Below are 24,856 nucleotides of genomic sequence, written 5' to 3' on the forward strand. Positions count from 1 at the left end.
ATGAATTAAAACCTCAATAGCTCTGGTTAGCGCTGTACTTTCAGGTCATTGGTATGATCCCCGCTCGATAGTCTATTTTTGTACCCACTCCTAACAGTATTTCCGATTATTTGGAGGGGAATAAGAATCTTAGTCATATTTTTAAAAAATCACCACATCTGCAGCTGATGGACATTCGCTGCAGGACATACGCATACATTAGGACATACATTGTAGGATACGTTGTAGGAACTTTTAAATGCGACGGTTTTAGGCCGCCTTTCCCTGAGAAAGCTACATAAGGAGCTTGCAAGTTACTACTTACTAAGGATGCAGCATACGTAAAATAGATGCCGTATACTTACTTCACTTACTTACTTAGTAATGGTCACCGTTTAGAAACAACACCATGTTACGTAAGAAGCTCGTATACAACATGGTGTCAGCTTTTTTTTTTTTTTCTCGCGGGGGAAATCTCTTTCTGAGATACCCGACTTGCTGGGGGACAAGACGGGTTATGTGGAATTTACCACTAAAACCCCCTCGGTGGCCACCCTCAGCGCATTTTGGTAGGCTCCGGGACCTCAGTTAAACTCGCCGGTGCCTCCGTTGCACTATGCCTCTGGTGCTCGTCTACGAGAAAAATTTTGGTTTTATATAACACGTTGTAGCAGCTTCAGCCACTCTAAGCTGCTACGACTATCTGCCCAGTGTCGCAGATTATAAGCAGCCAGAGCCCCCACTCTGGCCGCTTGCGACTTCGCATTCCCTACTTCAACAGACTGTTACTGGATGGAACGTTTTGGGACATTTCTCCGCTGCCGTCTCCGCCCGTCTACCAGCGTAATATTGTTTGGTTTGTATTCCAGGATTTTTTTAAAATATTTATTTCAAACTATCATACAGTTTATTCGAATGTTTGTTACTGAAATTTCTTTGCAGTGGGAAAATAATATTCTGATTAAGTATTAAAAAAAAGATATCGTTTAAAAAACGATATTACAATATCAAGCGAGGCATAGCCCTAGCCATATCTCAGGCGAATAAAAAGTAAAGACTTTATAACTGGTACGAGCTAGCGTGCTTAACGTTTAATCAGATTTTTCTCGTGATTAGAACAACAGCGCTATCAGCGCAGGAAACATTGTTGGTGTTACCGAACCGGCAATTTGTGGAACTAGCTGTGCTCTTTGGATCTGCATTTACGACTGTTAACCGACTTATAACAAGGAGGTTCTGTATTCATGATTAGCAGTATATGTAGAGCAGCACCTTGTAGGAGTAGTAGAACGTCATTCTTTCAAGTTTCGTATATTTTTTTAAATTGGGTAGGTTTTTTTTAGGTAACATCAGGTAGGTTATCGGCCTCCGTGGTGAAGTTGCGTACAAGCTCTAACGATTCGAAAACAAACAAAATGTATGGCAATGACAGGTCTGATCGACAACTTGATCAGTGTGCCTAGTGGGAGCTTTCAATAATTTCATACTGTTACTATCGCGTTGACGTAAACGCGAATTTATATACAATTGAAACAGTTGTGCAGTAGTGCCACTAGATAGCGCTGTTTCAATTCCTTGGATATTCGCGTTTACTTTAACGTATAGTATCAAACTGCTACTAGGCCCTCTGGTGACCTATCTATAGTGAATGTCATTCCTATACATTTTTAAAATTTTTGAAGCGTTAGCGTTTGTAGAAAGAGAATCGACGTGCCACATGGCTAAAGCCTCTGGACCAATAAAATAAAAGTTAAGCGTCTCATCAATATAAAGCTACTCACCGAAAATTAACTTGATAGTAATCAATTGTAAAAATACTTCACGAATCCTGGGCTAATTCAATTCTGTACATTGAAAATATTTTAGTTAGGCATTATATAATCGACATTGAAGCAAAAAATACATTTGTATATTTTTTGTCTGAATCTGTCTTTTTGTTGACTGGGCATAATACGAAGAAGTTTATAGGATACTTTTCAGAAGGGGGTGAAATAGGGGATGAAAGTTTACATCGAGTTTCGCGCGGACGAAGTCGCGAGCGTCCGCTAGTTTAGGCTAAAACTCATAACAATAATATAAATGCGCGAATGTTCTGTGCCATTACACACGGACCTACTGGCAACTTTAATGAGTTACTTAGAGATTATACAGACTTTAATACGTGCGTGCGTTACAAGTCATCAACTTATAGGTATTTAGTGTTAAATCTATACTAATATATAAAGCTGAAGAGTTTGTTTGTTTGATTTAATTGAAAATCTCAGGAACTACTGGTCCGATTTGAAAAATTCTTTCAGTGTTAGATAGCCCATTTAACGAGGAAGGCTATAGGCTATATATTATCCCCGTTTTCTTACGAGAACGGGAACCACGCGGGTAAAACCACGCGGCATCAGCTAGTCACTGTATAAAAGTTGTTATGCATTACATTCTGGGTACTGAAAAAAAACATACGTAAATGAAGCTACTAATTACTTTCTTCTTGCTGTCTTCACTCTGCAAAGTGTATTGGTACAGCATGAATCAACTACTCGCGACAAACAGATAAACTTAAACGTTTTAAAAGTAGGTACCTACGTGTAAATCAACATTTTTCAAACAAGCATTTAAATCATGTTGTATCTAAATAAAAATTAGTTATAACGATTTAAGAATTTAGTTTTGAGTTTATGTAAGTATATGACACTTTTTACCCGACTACGACGTAGCCAAAAGGAAGGGTAATGAGTTTGGCAGTCTATGTATGTATGTACATCACGTCTCTACCATAGCCAATTTTGACCTAAGTACTTCATTTATATCTGAATTATGTTCTTGTTTCGTCATTTTTAGACCTTTCTTTAAGTAATTACATTATGGTTTTTAAACTTTTTAAATGTATGTACTTGAAAGTTAATAAAGATAATTCTCTGTTATACTGTATCAAAGGAAAACTTTTTCGCAAATTGCTAATTTAACGCTTTCATCACTTATAACGTACCTACTTAAGGTTAAAAACAAAAAGCCATTTTATTAAAAACAGTTCCGACAAACTATGTTTATTGATGAACCTGTCTTACTCGAGCTACTAAAGAAATACAAACAGACAAGTTTAAAAATCACAATATTTTTCTTATTAGACTTTTTCCGAAGATAAATTCATATTTGTTCGCGTCAGTCGTTGCATGCAATTTAAATTCGAAGCGGTAAAAAGTTAATGATAAGTCGTTTCTCTGCTTGGGCAATTTGCTAATAAAATGCGTTCAAGTACTGGCAGAGCCGTGATAGCCCAGTGGATATGACCTCTGCCTCCAGTTTTGGAGGGCGTAGGTTCGCATTCGGTCCGGGGCATGCACCTCCAACTTTTCGATTATCGGAAATTCGGAAAAACATCGTGAGAAAACCTGCATACCTGAGAATTTTCTTAATTCTCTACGTGTGTGAAGTCTGACAATCACAAAAAGTAAAGAAATAAGATAGAGTAATTTTATTGCTAATTATTGGTTATTATATTCATTTAGGTAATTGTTGTTAGTGTTAAATATTGAAATACAAGTTATGAAAAAAGTTTAATCTTAGCCTATTATTCTTTAATCTTTGCTACTAGCAAAGATTAAAGAATAATAAGCAGATAGAGATTATAATCTCTATAGCGAGTTTTATCGCTTTATTGAACACCAACCACGAGTTTTCAGGGATTGATAATTCAGTAAGTAAATCCAAGTAACTAAGTACAAATATTACACAACGGAGATTTATCACCACGAACGTAAATTCGAATGGCGTTGGGCAATCCGGCGTCTTCGAGCGTGAAAATATAATGGTAGCAGAGTGATGTGCATACCGATTCTGTAGACCGTACACTCGTAATTGCTTTCATTTAGTCTACTTAGCTTGTTGTACACTTGTGTTTAGTTATTGTAGACGAACTTTGAGGCTACAGTTATGAGATTAGTAGCCGATCTTAGAAGCTACAGTTACGTATTGTAGCCGAGGTTTGTTTTCCCCAACACCTACAATATGGGTATCAAGTCAAGAGTAAATAGGCAACTTCTAGGCAAGCGAGTTCCACCATAGACTGCATCATTGCTTACCATCAGGCGTAATTGCAGCTAAGCGTTGCTTATATTTAAAAAAAAGCTGTTAGGCTAATAGCACGCAGAGAAAAAGGATAGAAAATTGAAAGGTTTCCTAACGATGAGACTCGTGATATTTAGTTTTTTAAAATGCACATAACTGAAAAGTTGGAGATGCATGCCCTGGAACGGATTCAAACATACATTCTCCAAATCGTGGGTATAGAGGTCATCTTTACTGGGCTATCACGGTTCAAGGTACTATTGCTGATCAGTACCTTTTTTTCTTCTATATTTGTAGAGGGTTTGTTCAATACTGAACATGCCATACCTCATAGGAGCCACATTATACATTAAAATACATTATTTATCTACGATTAACTACTATCTTACATAAATCAACATTCTGGCCTCCTTACACAAGGGTTGGTCAATACCTTCACGCTTGACTGCGATCTCACCTGACACGAAGTGTCAATGAAGTATATGATGGTAGATCTATAACTTCTAGCCGTTTAACCCTTTTTCTCAACAAATATCACTGGTATTTTAACCCCGGCACTATACCGAAACACTGGATCGCTAGGCGTCTTGCTAGTGGTAACGAGTATTTCATATAAACTCTATAATATGACCACATCATTTAAACAAAGATTCTATTCCAGAGTTGAGTCCTGATTTCTGGGTCTAAAATTTTGCGGATGGAACGTCGCTCTTAGGGCGTCTTCTGAGATAGAATAAAAAGTTGATACATAATTTTTTGACGGCCTCCATGGCGCAGTGGTATGCGCGGTGGATTTTTAAGACGGAGGTCCTGGGTTCGATCCCTATTGAGATTTTCTTAATTGGTCCAGGTCTGGCTGGTAGGAGGCTTCCGCCGTGGCTAGTTACCACCCTACCGGTAAAAACGTACCGCCAAGCGATTTAGCGTTCCGGTACGATGCCGTGTAGAAACCGAAAGGAGTGTGGATTTTCATCCACACTCCTAACAAGTTAGCCCGCTTCCATCTTAGATTGCATCATCATTTACCATCAGGTGAGATTGTAGTCAAGGGCTAACTTGTAAAGAATAAAAAAAAAGGTCTACAAGTGCAGAGGCTCAGTCGGAGTCGCCCTACTGCTAGAAAAGGGGATGGAACGTATCTAAAGGTTAGGGTCTCTGTAAAATTAAAAATTGAATAAAAAAGAAAAACATGTACCTAACAAAAGATTTTCTTTTTCAGCTATCTTTACACTACAATGTTTACATTTTTTTCCAACTGTGCTTAATAAATATTAACTGTTTAGTAGAAATGGGCCTACTCATGTTAATGAGATAAAGCGCTAAACAAACCGTTAAATTATTCATACGCCAGTTTTAATTCACATCGTAGAAGAGTATCGTTCAAATGAGTGTAAGAATATGTAGCTGCCTACATCGTTACGTTAATTTCCATCACAGCGGTAAGAATGAGAGCCTATTGTATTATTTAATTTTTTTAAATAGAACAATCATAGAGCATACATAATTTTTTAACGTCATGATTAAAAAGCATAGACGAATCATAGTCGGTTGAAGAAATGGGAAATATTTGTTTTTGAACATTTTAGTTTTTAAACGCAAAAAATAGGTGGGATATTTTTATGAAAGTTTTTAGAAACTTTAAGCTTATAAGGTCAAGGTTTTCCAAGCTGAAGAAGTCGCGGACGTCTCCTGGGTAGGGATTATTTAATATAAATTAAAAAATCGCTCAAATAAAGTGGCTATATAGCCAAAATTCTGAATCAAAGTTACCGGTATTGGACCTAGAACTAGATGTAATTAAAAGTTCAGATACCGTCTCCTGGTCTAAAAAGTGATGCACCCCAATGATCCCAGTTCGCATATACGTACACGCCGACACGCACTCAGATGCACATAATTATGAAGACAGACCGACTGTCAATAATTTCCTATATCTAGCACACTCATTCACCATTATATCCAAAAATATAATATAGTGTAAACGGAACGTATCGTAACTAGCGGACCTGGTCAAGCTTCACTTTGATTTATGTGCACTTACATATGCTTCCCTACTCTACCCCTAATCATATTTTCTCACCTTTCAAACCTTTGCTAGATTACAACAAACATTTCAAAAGCAAAATCATCAAAATCGGCCAAGAAAGAAACGAACAGCAATTGGTTTTTATATTTAGGTATGTATAACATCTAACAAAACATGATACCGATATATCATTCCATTTAGCATCATATCAAGTATAATGAATCCAAAGCAAAACTTCAAAAAGAGCTCACATGAGTTCAAACAATCGCATAACCATAAAATTACTGTTTGAATCCACTGGGACCGGAAACTTAACAGACACGTAGTCGCAACAAAATAATGAAGCAAAGTCATTATAAGCGAGATGGGCACGATAACTCGGCTGTTAGAGTAAACGCGCTTTTTTACGTTAATTAAACTTACTTTTGTAAACGATGATGGTCTCATTATCTGCATTAAGCAGCGCCCGCCGCTCGCCGTAGTGCTGTTCACGGAACGCTGACCGCGTCGAGCGAACTGTGAACGGAATACCGTCACAGATTATGTAATATTTGTATAGACGCTCTACAGCGTGTTACTCTATCATAGGTGATGGTTAAACTCAACCACCATCTGCCATTGCTCGCCGTAGTGCTGTTCAGGGAACTCTGACCGCGTCGAGCGAACTGTGAACGGAATGCCGTCATAGATAATGTAATATTTATATAGACGCTCTACAACGTGTTACTCAGTCATAGGTGATGGTTAAGCTCAACCACCATCTGCCATTGGGTAAAATATCAGCATGCTTCGTCTCCTGATACTGTTAACTTACTATTCTAACTAATACTGGTCGCATTACCTGCAATAAGCACTGCCTGTCGCTCGCCGTAGTGCTGTTCACGGAACGCTGACCGCGTCGAGCGAACTGTGAACGGAATACCGTCATAGATTATGTAATATTTATATAGACGCTCTACAGCCAGTTACTCTGTCATAGGTGATGTTTAAACTCAACTAGCATTTGCCATTGGGTAGAATAACAGCATGCTTGTCTCCTAATACTGTAAACTTACTATCGTAAATAATACTGGTTGCATTACCTGCAATAAGCAGTGCCCGTCGCTCGCCGTAGTACTGTTCACGGAACGCTGAAAGCGTCGAGCGAACTGTGAACGGAATACCGTCATAGATTATTAGATATGAAAAATTAATATTATGATAGACATCTCAGGTCAATTATTTATTTATGGAGTGTCAACAATGCCAAAAATAGTATTTTCAATTATGATGTGTAGGACTAGCATTCCACTCCAGGTTCGTCGGTTGCCAATTCAGAATGATGGACGCCGAACAGCATAAGCAGTATTTCATGCAAAACCTATATGAAAAACGGACAGTGTATTTATATTTACACCAAGTGCCCATATGAATGCACTGACAGTTTTTTGTATTTAAAATAGTAATTAATCGAGAATTTTAAGTATTAAACTTATTATTAGTACAACGAACAACAATAAAATTGTCTTTGAAAACTGCTTGAAAATATTCTTGATTATTGCGTAGAGCTTGGCCCATTAACCCGTAACATAGTGGCCATAAATTCCCAAGTAAGACTGACTGAGTTTGTAACATCTATTTTATTTATTCTTTGACACTGTCGTGGTCGGTGGTAATAAATATTATATTAATTAAATAAAGTATAACTTATCGGCAATAAATAAATGCATAAATAGTAGCACGCAATTGTATGTTAATAAATATACTCGTATTTATGTGAAATTAATCTTACATTTACTTACATAATATCGTTTAATGATTATCATGATTTATTATATTATCATAAAATTATAAACCACCCATTATTAATAAATATTGGTATTCTTGTAGCCAACAAAGAATACAGTTATGGGTAGAAAACTTAACAGTAGTTAGGTAAACCTATAAAAAAAAATTAAAATCGGATTTCGTTCATTACAAGTACAATACAAACTTTTGAAACGTTATATTCGGCTATTTGTCAACCATAGGTTCGGACAACGAATGTACCCAAAGATTTTATACTATTAGACATGCTATGTGCCTACAAAATCGCCATACAAAGTGATCCGAATTTAGCTACTCCTGTAAGCGTAAACATGCACAATTTTGTGTTTACTGACATTATAATATATTATTATGTACATACATATAATTTTTATACTTCCTGAACACACAACTAGACATTGTAGACAATATTTAGGCATTATTTGTTTAAATACCTTACGAATAAATAGGCACTTTAGTTCGCCTCAGTTTTGACGCGCCTTAGTTTACATGTGTTATTTAATCTAATACTCTTGGTCATGATGATCAAGATCATGAGTAGAGTAAGTAATGCATGTAAATTGCATATACGTTGTCATAAGTATACACAAATCATAATCTTCTCAAAAAACGTTACGTTTCTGAGGGATAGGAAAAAACTATTACACATGAGCGATGCCAGGGGCAGAAAAGAATGAAGCCGTGAAACATGTTAGTAGGTACGTTACACATAATAGGTAATTATTTAAAAAACTCATCAGAATTGTTTGAATCCAATGATATTTTATACTAGAGATGGGGTACTAGCACATCAAAACTGAGGCGGACAAATGTGGAAAATTACTTCATTTCATTTAGTCGCGTATTAAACAACGAACTTGATTTAAACCTATAATACCTAAATACCATCTACAATGTCGAATTGTGTTCAGGAGGCGTAAAAACTATATATACATAAATATATAATGGATTTAAAGACAAAATTGTGCATATGTGCTCAGTGGTGTAGCTAAATTCGGATCACTTTTTGCGGTGATTTTGTTGAGAAGTAATCTATCTATAGTATAAAATTATCTTTGTTTGAATCCTTCTCCGTCTATCTTGTTACACTATTTTTTGTCTGCTTTGTTATTTGTTTCATCAGATCGGAAGCAAAGCTATGCATAATTCCAGCACATAAAGGAGAATCAGTCGCTTTACAATTCCAAATATGATTCAAATCGAGATTGCATTCTGGATTCGCAATTTGTAAGCCGAAGCGACGTTTATATACAGCCCATAATGCAGCGCCCTCCGTCCCAGTCCATGCATACTAACGCGACTCGTAATGCCGTCGATGTCATGTTTATCCCTACTTGCAGACTACCCTCTATATTCCTATACCTACTCGAAGCGACTCGATAATAAGTATATCGTGTAATTTTCTTTTTACATACAATGCTAAAAATACATTAAGGTTAAACTCAGAAGTGAATCAAAAAATTTAAAAAGTTTTTTTACACTTTTTACCTCATGAACATTGAATTTGGACTTCATTTTTTTTTCAAGACTGACGAATATATACAGACGGGCGGAAAATGAAGTCCACCACCCTCTCTTTTCTCAGGTATTCGTTTATTTAAAACTAATACTAAAAAATTAAAAAATCGTAGTAGTAACTTTTATAAAAAGTATCAAATAATTTAGTAAACGCGACCTACGTCGATGTGTTTTAATTTTTTCCCTTTTTTTTTAATAATTTTATTTTTTACAAAAGTCATCTTTTTGACTTAATAGGAGTGAACTGATCTACAAGGGAAAATCTCAAATCCCCTTTATTATATGAAATGAGTAATGGAAAGAAGATCTATCTACTTTTTATCCAATTCGTAGCGTTTGAATAGTAATAAATAAAACTCTACAAAACCTTAAATAAAAGACAAATTATATGCAATCATTAAAATTATTAAATGACCACAATTGTCTTTTTAGGGACATCACAAAAACGTTCATACAAAATTACAATAGGAGACATCTTTTCTCCGGGAATTAATCTAAAAAAAACTAAGAAACAGAATGACATTCCATCGTTTTCTCAGGGACATTTTCCCAAATTAGCCTATTATTAGTTGCTGATCACGTCGTAGGATGCTTTTAATATTGAATTAGGGAACCCTGTGGTTAGTTCGCCCTTAATCGACCCTGTGGCCGCGGCTCTTGTAGCATTATATCCACAGACGTGTAATGGCATAAGTAATATTAAAGTTCCAAATGACACAAAATATTGTCAAATTATAGGCTCTGAAAGCATGAGTAACCACTTACAGGGTCTGCCGTTGATCCCTGGAGTACCGTCGGCATAAAATTGGTGCGGTTTGTTTATTCATTTTTTTTATTTTATTTATTATTGTACAAAATACATATTGGAATTAAGCCTAATCATAGTACAACATAAACGACAGTTAGTTTTACTGTGCATAGGTTATTTTAATTAATTATACAGTATTAAATACTAAAAAAACAAACAATAATAATAGTTAGCGGTTAGTAAAACAAATTATATAAGTTGTAAAATATTTAGAAATATTTTAACGTATTTTCGTTTTCGTATTGCAACATTAATGCATGATATGTATATAACTGTACTACGATCAACCCATTGCAAAACTATCTTAAAGTTATTACTAATTTAGAAACCTCCTCCTAGATGTGGACTCCATGAAGTTTCGCCTCAATCGGAGGAATAGATCTGCAAAGAATACAAATCTGTATATAAAACATATAAATATTCTGATAATTGAAAGAAAAAATATATATTTAAAAATACATGTCTCTATCTATACTACAGCCTTTAATGAGTACTGTTTACTAACAAACAAACCATAGTGCAACAACAAAGAAATTAAAAATGAGGGTATAAAATACCCTCATGTTTAGTCATTTCTAAATATTAATTCTATCATAATCACAGTTCTCAGGACTATATCATAAAAAAGACACAGGTGATAAAAAAATATCATTAATAGATTTTACAGATAAGTACGTACCGAATCGACGAGTCCCATGGGTTAAAATTCAATTTACCTTATAAAATTTTATATACACAAATAAAAAATAATTAATTATTCCTCCGAAAATATTGTAACTTGACTTTCTGTGTCAACCGTACGAGATAATTATGACTATATCAACAGTACCCTCACAGGCTTTGAAAACGGCTGTGTCATATTATTTTAGTGGATGACGCCGATCGCATATCTAACAGCTGCAACGAGTCCTCGATTGTAGTGTTTATCCTCGATTCGAATCGATTACATACGATTTAATACCGAGTGATCCAATCCTAAGCTGACCTGCCTAAAAAGCTCGGCCACGGGAACGGAAAACGGTAAGGGCGACGCTGTAAGTCGTTGCGATTTTCAAGCTGAGGGTAGTTTGAAGCAGTTCAGATGGAAAGTTCTTTCTTTCCATTCCAGTATCTGAAATGATCTTGCCTATTAGTAAGTATTTTCTTTTCCTACGCGCCAGACGTGTATCTTCTTCTTAGAGAGATCCTTACCCTACCCTTAAAGACCCTGACTGAAACGTAGTCTTGTTGATAAGAATGATAGTTCACAAGATTACATGGAAAACACTATTCATACAAAAGATGAGAGTAAATTATATTTCTTCGATTTTTTTCCCTTTTTTCGATGTTTCAACAATAATTCTTACAGAACATAAAGCACTTGAGCTTATTCTGTTATTAGAAGTCAAACAAATCTAAAAGATCAAAGATCATAGACGTTCCTGTGTTATTTACAATAAATAACTAGTCAGACTTTGTTTTGAAGGTATGATTTAGATTTTTTTTAATAAAAATAAAAGTTCATTCGTAGACTAAAAAAAATCTTTTTTTTTTACTATGTCGAATCAGCATTGACTTTTTTTTTATTTATTCATAGACATTTAATTCGCAATTCGCATCGCTTTAAAATTCGCTGCCGCTGTCTCGTGGCCAGCGCGTAATGGCAGCGATCTGAATATCTTTTCGGCTGACCACTGAATTAGATGCTACGTGATGTGCTTACGTGGAACATAAATCGATTGATTCGCATTATGACCATTCGAATTATTAAATGCCCGATCGCTCGTTACTGTGAGAATTTCTGGTGAACAACACGTGACGGAATGTAAAATTCGGAATAATAATTTTGGATTAGTGAACTATAATTTCTGGTTTTTATTTGATACTTAGTTGCTGTTTTGATTGTTGTTTTTCTATTTTTAACCGACTTCAACAAAAGGAGGAGAATGTTCTCAATTCGTCGCATATATTTTATATATTTTTATTTTAATGTTTATTACCTCACCTCATTTATTAACCATTTTTGAAAATTCTTTTTTTTGTTTGAAAGAGTATACTTTTAGATTGGTCCCATTTCTTTTTCATGAAAATCGGTTAAGTAAAAAGTATATTATTATCTGATTTATAATATTCTATATAATACGAGTACATGGATACTTAGCAATAAAAACGTTTTGTTGAAATTTCCAACATTGTCTTAGTACTCGATAATTTATACAATATAGTATATAGTTTTTATATATAGTAATATCTATATAGTTTTTCTGCTAGTGTGTTTGTCACCTTATTTATCCTGAATGGTTTCACTGATTTTGATATAGTTTTGTATATATTTAAAAAGATAATTGAACTACCAACTATGTGTAACTATGTAGCTTTTACTCACACGTGGAAGTTGGATTTTTTTAATGATGTATATTTATTTAGGGTGATATATATACTAAATTAGCCCAGTGGATATGACCTCTGCCTCTATGGGCATGCACCTCCAACTTTTCAGATGTGTGCATTTTAAGAAACTAAATATCATGTGTTTCAAACGGTGAAGGAAAACATCGTGAGGAAACCCGGATACCAGAGAATTTTTTTAATTCTCTGCGTGTGTTAAGTCTGTGAATCCGCATTGGACCAGCGTGGTGGACTATTGGCCTAACCCCTCTCATTCTGAGAGGAGACTCGAGCGCAGCAGTGGGCCGAATATGGGTTGATAACGACGACGATATATTAAATTATTAAGGAGGTATTCTTAGTAAAACATTAATAAACAAAAGACGCTAAACAGCAGTCCCTCAAATAACCAATAACCTTAGATGTTCCTACGACAATATTTGCTACTCCATTAAATGTATCAAAATGAACAGGTTGCCTCAACATTTTACAAACGGGTGCCAAATATCAAGAAAAGGCATCGAAATCTGAAAACAAATATGTAAGGGATTAAATGTAAACCTTGCCGATATATCGTCAGCATGTGTAGTTAACACGATATTTATTTTTACCTAAAATAATAATATTCTATCCTAAGTCAATAATAAAGTCCACCCGACTAAAATTTGATTTCAGCTTAATCGATTCGATTAATTCGATCGATTCGATTCGAATCGATTTTTGATTTTACATCGATGGTGGTTTTACATTTAAGACGAAAGTTTGAGCGTTAACACAGTTTTTTTTTACATTATATAGGCTAGCGCTTGGCAGCAATCATGCTTGACAGTAAGCGATGATGCAGCCTATGGTGGAACTTTTTTTTTAATTTATTCTATACAAGTTGGCCCTTGACTATAATCTCACCTGATGGTAAGTGATAATGCAATCTAAGATGGAAGCGGGCTAACTTGTTAGGAGGAGGATGAAACTCCACACCCCTTTCGGTTTAGTAGACGTCGTACCGGAACGCTAAATCGCTTGGCGGTTCGTCTTTGTCGGTAGGGTGGTAACTAGCCACGGCCGAAGCCTCCCACCAGCCAGACCTGGACCAATTAAGAAAGCCTCGATCGGCTCAGTCGGGGATCGAACCCAGGACCTCCATCAAGTAAATCCACCGCGCATACCACTGCGCCACGGAGACCGTCAAAAAACTTGCTTGCCTAGAAGATGCCTATTCACTCTTGAATTGAATAATACCCATATAGTAGGTGGTAGGCAAAAAGGAAGCTGAAAGGGCATTCCATAATTTCGCAGTGCGGATCAGGAACGAAGGACCGAAACGCTTCGTATTCCAGCAGGGCTAGCACGGGCAAGGGAAAAATTTATCAACGGGGAGAGGATAAAACGTTTATCCCCCACACTCGTTTTATCCACTCACCGCGCATGGGCACGCCGGTGGATATAATATCCCCGGTGGATAAACGGAGGGAAAGACTTGTCAACCCATTTGTATATATCTTATAAATTGGCATTAGGTATATTAATAGTCCGAAATAAACGTAAATTTGATAATATTTGGTTATTTTGTGCATATTATTTATCTGTTTTCTGTTGGCATTGTTTTGTTTGGTGATTGTTTTTTGCGGTGGTTTGTAGTAGGTATCTATAGTATCTATCATACTAGCGGACCCGGTCAAGCTTCGTTGTGACATAAGTGCACTTATTCTCTATCCCTACTCTACCCTTCTTTACCTCTACCCCTACCCTACCCCTGCCCTACCCCTACCCTACCCCTACCCTAACCCTACCCTACCCCTACCCTACCCCTACCCTACCCCTGCCCTACCCCTGCCCTACCCCTGCCCCTACCCTACCCCTACCCTACCCCACCCCTACCCTACCTCTACCCTACCCCTACCCTACCCCACCCCTACCCCACCCCTACCCCACCCCTACCCTACCTCTACCCTACCCCTACCCTACCCCACCCCTACACAACCCCTACCCCACTCCTACCCCACCCTACCCTACCCCTACCCTACCCCACCACTACCCCACCCCTACCCCACCCCTACCCCACCCCTACCCTACCCCCACCCCTACCCTACCTCTACCCTAACCCTACCCTACCCCTACCCTACCCCACCCCTACCCCACCCCTACACAACCCCTACCCCACCCCTACATATTCGGGGATTAATTTGTCTTTCCCTTGTGGCCATGCTATGACGGGTGGATTTATATCCTTAGTCAGTGGATATAATGGGTGGATAAAAATTTTATCCCTTGCCCATGCTAGCCCGGCAGGGGACATCAACTACGTTTGGATGCAGACCTCTGCAATGTCTGGCAGTTCTATGGTAAAAAGGTGAAGAGGGAACTAGATCAAAAAGTTCCTGAGCGCACTCTCCTAAATAAATCCTGTAGAACACCGATAGACAGGCTACTTTTCTGCGATGCTCCAATGATTGCAATTTATTTACAGGTGCACTATCTTTTTAATGGGGATGATGACTAGGTTTGAATATATTGATTTTTATGATACATTCGGGTAAATAAGGTCAATGTTAACTCATTTATACGTAAAAAGCAAAGATTGACTGGATATTTGCAAAATAAATAAGATTATAAAATTTCAAAATCTATTAAAAATCTTTTATCGTAATTAGATGAAAATTCATACAGTTTTAGCTTCCTTACATTGAATGTGACATTTTTTAATAAATGAACTATAAACATAAACGCACAAATAACAAAGATATTAGTAGTTTTGTTTGAACGCCCATACAAATCTAACGATCATTAATTGCCTACGACGTCATAAGTTCGTACCATTTTGTATGGGGCGTTTTTCAGGGATCCGTGGCAGCGCCGCAAATCATCTCTATTAACTCAAAAATACGAGCATTTGACCTCTATAATATGGTCATTCGATTTGCATACGATTTTCTTTATTTGAACGTTGATTTTCCAACAATGGTTCTCAGATAAAAGACACAAAAAGACACATTTCTTGAAAATAGTCAACCGTTACAAGATATGAGGGTAAATGTGGAGATGAACAATTGAATATTTTCCAAATAGACACACAAATATCTATACTAATATTATAGTGCGTTCGTTTTAGTTCGTTTGTTTAATTTAACGCGCTAATCTCAGGAACTACTGGACTATTTTTTTTTTATTTGAAAAATTCTTACAGTGTTAAATAGCCCATTTATCGAGGAAGGCTATAGACTATATATTATCCCCGTATTCTTACGGGAACGGGAACTACACGGGTGAAACCGCGCGGCGCCAGCTAGTATAAGATATAAAGATATTTAGTTAAATATTAACCTTTGCGCTTGAATCAATACACTTGTACGTAGTTGTTTGAAGTGTATATTCTGAGAACTTCAATATATAATAATATCATAATGAATTTAAATCAGTTGTAAGAACTGGATATATAACTGCCTCAGTAACAAATCGCTTAGTGTTTTTGCTAACCGTCATTAAATCTACCGTCATGGATCCCACACTAGATATGTCAAACGACGACCTCAATCTGTCAAAATTTAATTCATAGTAATAGATTTGCATTTATTCAAATAGTTTCTTTACAAGACTTTTTGAATGTTGATAAATTGTTCTATAAGGAATAAATCCAATTATTACCATATTGTATGTGGTAAATTCGCTACAATTGCTTCCTTTTTAGGGTTCAGAACGTACGTAGTACAAAAACGGACTCCTTATAATATCACTCGCGCACATTTTAATGTCTGTCTATCTCACTTAAAATCATCATCATCATCATGTCAGCCGATGGACGTCCACTGCAGAACATAGGCCTTTTGTAGGGACTTCCTAACATCATGATACTTAGCCACCTGCATCCAGCGAATTCCTTTGACTCGCTTGATGTCATCAGTCCACCTGATGGGGGTCGACCAACACTGCGCTTACTAGTGCGGGGTCGCCATTCCAGCACTTTGGGACCTCAACGTCCATCGGCTCTTCGAACTATGTGTCACTAAAAATCAATACATATTAAATGAAATTTAAGTGTCCAAGTTCCAACCACCATTTTAAGACAAATGTGTCTTGAGTCTTCCCAACTGCTTAAAGTTATTTACACGATACTAAAACTTACAGCTTTTTTTTTAATTTTCCCTGTCTGTCTGTCTGTTTGTCCGGACTGACCTTTAAAACGGCTGACAAGGAATAGAACTTTTAAGATAGAGGAGGTTAAAGACCAACATTTAGGTTTAATTTTATCCCAAAAAATCCATGATTCCCGCGGTATTTCTGAAAAACTGAAATTCACGCAAGCGTCCGCTAATTTTAATATAATTATCAATTAATGTTAGTGATAAGTGGGGCTGACATCATAACGTACTTTCCGAAGTATTTCCGTGAACTTCCTAACTTCAGCATAAAACTAACTTCATATAGGTCCTACCTACTCTTACGGGAACCCGTGAGCCGCTAAACGGCTATTTATTTTCCTCCTAAACTTTCAATATTCCAAGAACAACGAAACAAAACAATTATTATAATAGCTTTTCGGTACACACTTTACCTCATTAGCTCGAGTGATAAAAACAATTCACTGCTAAAAAAAACAAACTAATTTTGAAAATATGAATGAAAGTCTTTTAGCACAGGAAATGATTTGCTAAATAAATCAAAATTGCACTATTAGACGACGCCCATCAAAACGGCAAAGGGACCGACACCGATTCACTATTCATTAGGATAACGAATGGATGTGGTAAAGACAAACCATAATTTCTGACCAATTTCCGATCCGTCCGTGGAACCTTTCTACGATAATTTGCGGAAGCGCCTGAGGACATAGTGTTTCGTTCATTCATAAAATAACTAGGAGGTACAGTCAAATACATTTGCCTTTTTAAAATGTTGAAAAGGAGATGGGCGAAGTGGATTGTATTTTCGATATACTCGTACTGTTGCTAAGCATCGCAGGTCATTTTGATTTAAAAAAAAACTCGCAGAAGTAATAACTACAATATCTAATTTATTTTAATAGCTGGCAATCGAGATTATTTTGAAATGTTTGTAACATGACCTACTCTGAAAAAGAAAGTCCTTTACTACCTAACTATATTCGTATTTTGCCCTCCAGAGAAAATTTTGTAGGAATTCTCTCCTTCCTTATTATAAAAATCAGTCACCAGTATACAACCTAATTACAATGTCAAACGTCAAAATAAAAATACATTTCAACGGCATAAAAATTAATATTGTTTGAATTGAAGTAATTTTTCGTTATTTTCAATTTAATTCGTTTTTGTACCAATTTTAGAAACATTTATCAATCTTTTTAAAAAAAATTTTGCTTGAATAGTAAATTTCATTTCATTCAAATCTAACATCGACGCTACAGTTTTTGGACATTTTTGCAACTATCGCCACAAATATGTCACTGACTGTACAAACCGGCAAAGTAATGGCACGTATTGAGCGCGGGTCAACAGCCCAAAAGCAATATTTAGTCAGAACGAAATCGACACAAGTGTACCTTTTATCTGAATCCGTTTACCGACGTTTAAACATGGCTTAGCGTTTTATAAGCAGGAAAGTAATAAATATGAAAACGTCTGCGAACGTTCATTCCATGTTACCGGTGATATCGCTCCTCAGCTAACTCCGACGTTTGGTGACAGAACTTTCAAATATTCGCTTTATGCTGTTCATAAAATGCAAATGCGGCTAGTACCGGATTTGTTCTTGCTAAATTTATAGCTCGCGGCGACAAACTGAGAGTCCAATGGTGCATGTAATCAACATTAATTAGCACCTGACAAAAAATTGACATACGACCAAAATTCAATAGACGAAACGAGTATAATATTATTGTAAAACGGTACTGGGTATATTATATTATATTGACGATACTCTATCAGATTAGGCGCTAATGGAGTTAAACCATTATCTTTAGAGGCTCATCAATCTAGCGAGACTTTGTAACGTTGTGAAATGGAAACGGATATTTAAAATTGGTACAATAAAACGCTTAGGGCCAATAGGTTTATCGGGCTCACTTCCTACGGGCGCGCTAATAACCAAAACAAACAATCACGATGGACACAAAGCGGGGCAAATAAGCCTAAAAAGCGCTAATATAAAAAAGTGTGCCCGTTTTTATAACGCCACGAGCAAGTGTGAGGTCGCGGCGAGGAATGTTGGCGCCTGTCTGAGTACGTATACCTGTCCGTTTATCAATGGGCCGTGGACAATAAGAAAAAGGAACGAGAAAAAATATCCAAAAAGCGCTTCATCAATCCATTGCGTCCGGCAAGGGTTGTCGCCTTCGCTTACCGATAGGACGGGCGGCGGGCTATCGCGCTGCGTTCGCACATTACCTCCGTATCACAGCTTTCCATTTACAGATTATGCTTTATGTCCGTGGTTAGCGAACGTTTATCTTGGACAATAAACCTCGTTCTATACCAGCCGATCACTATTCCCGTCACCTGCGATATTTCCTCTGCCCCGAGTTTCTTATCCCGTATTAAAACAGCATTGAAGGAGGCGTTTCGCCAGCGTACGAGCAATAAGTTTCCGACATTGTCACACGCGGGCTCGCCACCCCGGCGCGGGCCGACGTAAATATCCCGAGTAAAGCCTAACAACTCATGATGAACACGACAAAACTGATAAGAACCGCCGCGCCTCGGCCGAGACATCCCAATTTAGTGCCGGCCCACAGATAACGCTATTATACAGCTTTTAACTATACTGGCGATACGCTAAATGTGTTTAAAATCACCTTATTGTGGGGTTTTCACGATAAAAGAATGTGTTAGTGGGTTTCGATATCTGTCGATTACTCATTTAATTCGAGACGCTGAAAGATGCATTGCCTTCGGCTGAATAATATTGTATCTAGGTACGAGTTCGCTCGGTTACGTGGGCGTTTGTTTTTTGATAGTGGAAGCTGTTGCATTGAAGAAAATTATAAATTTGCCCACTGTCAATACAAGTCGAGCGCCTACACGCCCCAGCTTACAACGACTGAGACAATGTCTGGGGCTCACTGTTATGATATTTATGCGGATATAAAGTAAAATCTGCGCATTCGCGTTTGATAGAGTACAACGAAGTTACTGTATAGATAAGTTTACTATTCTTTTTTATATGGTATACCACACCACCGCGCTCCTATACCATATAAAAAAGAATAGTAAACTTATTGCTTTATAAATATTTAGCTTTACCTCTATCCCACCTGATGGTAAGTGTAGATGTGGCCTAAGGTGCAACCTAGCTTCAAAGATGCATTACTCTAAAAAGCGAAAAATAACATCATACCTATGTCCTATCTATTGATCAGTTTGAAAGTCAACTAAATAAACTTCTAATTTAATTGTTGGTAAACAGTAGGCACACATCGAGTAGGGTTGTATATCCTCTGAACCAAACTTATTTAAATTAAACAAAGGAAACTAGCACCTATAAAGCACCTATAAGATCTCCTACATTACGAAACCATTTACTTATTTCCCAAAAATCGGTACCATTTTCAAGAAACAAGCAATAAAAAGTTACACTATAACTCATTGCCATTGCCATCTCAAGTTGTTCTTAAACAAATATTTGCTATGTAATGCGGACTGATGGTGATTGTTACAAAGTCAAATTGTGGATCTAAGCTGGATACCTCTTATGACCCACCACGCAACTACCGGCCCTTTAGTGGATAGAGGGCATGGGCGTAGCGAGGTACAGGAAAGAGGGCTGCCTCCCCTAGCAGAGCCGTCCATTACTTGAGCTTCTTAGCTATGCGATGGGAGCAGAGAGGGATGTGAGTTGAGAAGGGAAGCTACTGGCGCCGTAGCGCAATGCAAATACGATGCGAATTGTTTTTTATTTTTCAATCTCATTATTCAATCTTCGTCTGCTTTCGACGTTCGTCTGTATTGTGAATCGAGATTGTGTCAATATAGTGTCCCACCGACTGTTTCAGTTTCGGTTCCTGCTAAATAATAGGTTTCGGCTTAGTATCAATTTCTGCTGAAAACTGACCGAAACTACAGCCGAAACCGAAACTGTGGTTGAAGCAAAAATTTGGTTTCGGTTACGGCCGTAAAAACTGGTTTGGTCTGACAATATCAATCAGTAATGTGAGATACGCAAGTTATGTCCATGATAGAGGGTCTGAGCTCCACATCTCTTCTACAAGAATCGACGTCTAGCCCTGCTGTAGAATATTAAAACAGGCTGTAATTATAATGAAGTATAAAAAAGAAACACCATGTCCCATGTCCATTAGGTATATAAGACGCCGTGTGCGAGCGCGCCGGTCCGTTCCCCGTTTAACTAATTGAGCGAAAACGACACAACACGCTATTCAGCGTCCAACTAATGAATGGCCCTCGAAAAAGTCAATTTGTAGTTTTTTTAACGCTTCAATTTGTGCCCGTAAACCCAAAAAGTCCGGCCCGAAACCACAATCGAATTAGTGTCCCTTGTTCCGGAGATTACCGGACTGTCCGGCTGTTATCTCGCTCGTTCGTTATTTTACTGGCCCGTAGAGTGTAAGACGATAAACACGGCACATAATGGGCCATAATGAATCGTCCCCGCTAGAGATTTGACTAATCATAAAGATTTTATGGGTGACGTTTCCGAATACCCGACCTGTGGCGTTATTGAATGCTTTTTAATATCTGAGCCTATTGTTCGATGTGTGCTCAACTTAGTCATGTTTTAGTAATGAAAAGTATATTAGCCGTATATTTAAATGTCAACCCATATTCGACTAAATCTTCAGCACGAGTTTCCTCTCAGAATGAAGATGAATGTTGAATCAGGGTTAGTCTGATAGTCTACAACGCTCAATGCAAATTCACACACATAGTGAATTAAGAAAGTTCTCAGGTATGCAGGTTTCCTCGCGATCTTTTAATTCACCGTTTGAGACACGCAATATTTAATTTCTTAAAAAGCACATAACAGAAAAGTTGGAGGTGCTTGCCCCGGATCGGATTCGAAACTACGCTTTTCGAATAGAAGGCAGAGGTCATATCGACTAATCACCAATGTTCCCTTCCCTGGCAAATAAACGAATAAAATTGTATACGAATGTCGAATATGTGATGTCAATGAGCCACTACCAATCGAAGCAAAGACCTCTTGAAATTTTGTTCGAGCTGTTATGTATTAATTATTAGAACTATTGAGATTTACATTTTTATTCTTCAGAAAACAATAAATAACAACCTTATCGTTAAACATTTTAAAACTATTTACATAAATTATTTATATAAGGAGAATATTAATTATTAAATTATTATTTTAAATAGAAAGAAAAAGAATATGTCTTTATTATCTTCATCATAATAACTTTTCCCGTTTAATATTATAACTATGCTAAGTGTGGCTAGCAAGACAATAGTCCATCGGAATATTTGAAGTCGAAACTCAGACCTCTCGGATTTAAGTCCGGCACTAAAACCTCATAAGAAGGCTCAGAGTCACACAGCGGGCGATGGAACGAGCTATGTTAGGAGTATCTCTGCGTGATCGAATCAAAAATGAGGAAATCCGCAGAAGAACCAAAGTCACCGACATAACTCAACGAGTTGCGAAGCTGAAGTGGCAATGGGCGGGGCACATAATTCGAAGAGCCGATGGACGTTGGGGTCCCAAAGTGGCGACCCCGCACTAGTAAGCGCAGTGTTGGTCGACCCCCCACCAGGTGGACTGACAACATCAAGCGAATCGCAGGGATTCGCTGGATGCAGGTGGCTCAGTATCGTGATGTTTCGAAGTCCCTACAAAAGGCCTAGGTTATGATGATGATGACTAAAACCGTGATGCTACTAATAAATTATACATTAGTATTAAGTTATTCGTTACATCAAACAAAACATATCTCCCACAATCTCGTAGAAACGTTAATCCAAATAAACCAAACGAGACACGCTCCAAATATTTTTTATTCGAAAACAGCATCTAACTCGTATCTGTTCAAAATTATATTATGTCTAACACAAAATAGCGGTAACGGTCTCCATACCACCGGTAACAAGCCGTATCAATTTTATATTAATGAACAAAATGATACAAACAGCGTAAAAGTCCATTCATGAGGTGAATTAAAAGTATATTAAAATGTCTAAAATGTCAAATTGCGAGGACAAATGGCTTATTAGCGAGCGGCTATTTGCGGCCGTCTATTACACCGTTGTTAAATTGTTTCTAATATTATTTTTAAGCCTTGATGTAAAAAAGAGAAGTGTAACTCGTACCTATGCATACGTTACACAAATCAGTTTGTGGCGATGTAGCTTCTAAACATATTGAGCGATTATTGTGTGATTTTTTGTTTGATATCTAGTTACCAGTAGATCATAGCTATGGAAAGAAATTCTGACATAAAAATATTCTATCAAAATTCATAAGTTTTGGGGATATATATATTTACATGACATAGTAGATACTAGATAGTAGATAATATTCTGGCAAAGTATTGCTATCTTCTTATCTTTATTGTGCTTATCAGGCAGACTGGTAGGGTTGCTTCAGCGCAATTCTTTGCTATTTTTTGGTGGTTAGTTGTATTTGGGAACGCTCAACACAATGTCATTATCAAACACTTTTATTAGTATATTCATAGGGGCTTATTAAAGAATATTAGTATTAATTAAGATCTCCCTCTGGAACTTTTCATTACGGGGTACGAGTTTTGTAGAGTGATATAAAATTAGTTGTTTGTTTATTGATTTTCATATATTTTGTATATGAAAATCTCTCAAACCCTGCTTATAGGTAAGTTGTTAATGTGGTTGAAATATTTTGTTTACTATGGGCACACATTTGGACTCTACATTGTCCGAACGGTGTGAGCAGCGGCCTCAGCCATGAAAACGTCCCACTGTTGTGAAATAGATACTGGTCGCTTTGCCACTAATGACTTCCCGTGTTTTTCTATACGCCAATTATTCCCCGTGGCTGAACATAATATAAGACATAGATAAGTACAAAAAATCATATTTTTAAGTTAGCCTCAATTACCTAAAACAAAACTAGGCTATATTAACTTAACTAAAGGAGATTTAACTATACGAAATGGTTTGTTTGTTAGTACACTACTTTACGTTTTTATAGGAACTGACAAACCTCGATCTATGGTCATTTAGGCATAGGCATTCCTAAACCAATTATAAAATAATTGATTTTAATTTTTTTTTGACTCATTGACTGGCTCATTTTTTGCGCAAAGTATCAGCCTGGCTGTTCAGCGCGGAAATGCAGCCAGTATTCTTGACACTATTCCACGCGGTCATCATGTGTACAATAATTAGGGTAAGTTAGCTTAAGTTCCATAATGTATTACTTCTCAATAAAAAAAACTAAATTTAATTTTGATTTTGGAAGTCTCTAAACATAGACATAAATCGCGTTATGTTTAGCAACTGCAAATAAGACTGATGTTAGTGTTTAGACCATTAGCTACAAATGTCTCATTGGTCCCGTGGTAAGCTGGTTCGGCTACGGAGAATGAGGTCCAGGGTTCGAATCCTGGGTCAGGCCAACAAAAAAAAATACGTTATTGGGATATTTTTTTACAAGAAAACTCTTAATAGCAGCCTGGATTTGGGGAGTTTGGCGGTGTTGATACACCCCCGTGCCTCGGAGAGTACGTAAAGCTGTCGGTCCTGCGCCTGATCTCTCACTGGTCGTGTCGGTCTGCCATCCCATCGGACTATGAGAGCGAGGGAAAAGAGAGTGCACCTGTGTGTTGCACACACACTTGTGCACTATAATATCTCCTGCGTACATGGTTAATCTCACCATGCGATTGGCCGCCGTGGCCGAAACGGAAAGAAAAAAAAATCGGTCGGGAGCATATTATTATTAGCTACAAATGGTACCACACAGAATACTTATATACAAGTACCTACATAATTGGCTACAAGTACTTACATGTGGTAGGAACATAAGCTGAGAAACTTTCAGCCTTCATACAATGAGGTAGGTTCTGACTAACGCAGACGTGTCTTTCGCCTCATACACACTACACACTCGAGTATTGAGATTTCAGGAAATAGTTATTTATGGTATGAGGACCGAGTGATTTTTGTGTAATGAGTCGAATTGGACAATGGACTGCACGAGTGCTACAATGGCTAATTACGTGTCTCTATGATGATGAATAAAAGAAATAAAACAATAAACAAAACTTGGCAAATAATATACTAAGTATGTATATTTCAATGAACATTACCGTTCATTACCACACGGGTAAACCGTGCTACAATGTTTTTTATTATTATTGTATTCTTAAATAGTCC

At 37.1% G+C, this 24,856-nt stretch overlaps 1 protein-coding gene across 1 annotated transcript in view; it reads right to left on the reverse strand.

Annotated features, from left to right (window-relative positions):
- Positions 1-535: 535 nt before the first annotated feature.
- The window catches only part of LOC128199936 (uncharacterized), a 28,486-nt gene continuing 4,165 nt past the window's right edge, over positions 536-24,856 (reverse strand). Inside the window, exons 5-8 of the mRNA XM_052891597.1 lie at positions 7,147-7,212; positions 6,906-6,971; positions 6,488-6,580; positions 536-612 (exon numbers count right to left, since the gene is read on the reverse strand). Of these exons, the coding sequence (XP_052747557.1) occupies positions 536-612; positions 6,488-6,580; positions 6,906-6,971; positions 7,147-7,212 (302 nt within the window). The remainder of the gene's footprint in view (positions 613-6,487; positions 6,581-6,905; positions 6,972-7,146; positions 7,213-24,856) is intronic.

Source organism: Bicyclus anynana, chromosome 4 (genome assembly GCF_947172395.1).
Source record: "Bicyclus anynana chromosome 4, ilBicAnyn1.1, whole genome shotgun sequence".
In the NCBI taxonomy this organism is placed as follows: Eukaryota; Metazoa; Arthropoda; class Insecta; order Lepidoptera; family Nymphalidae; genus Bicyclus; species Bicyclus anynana.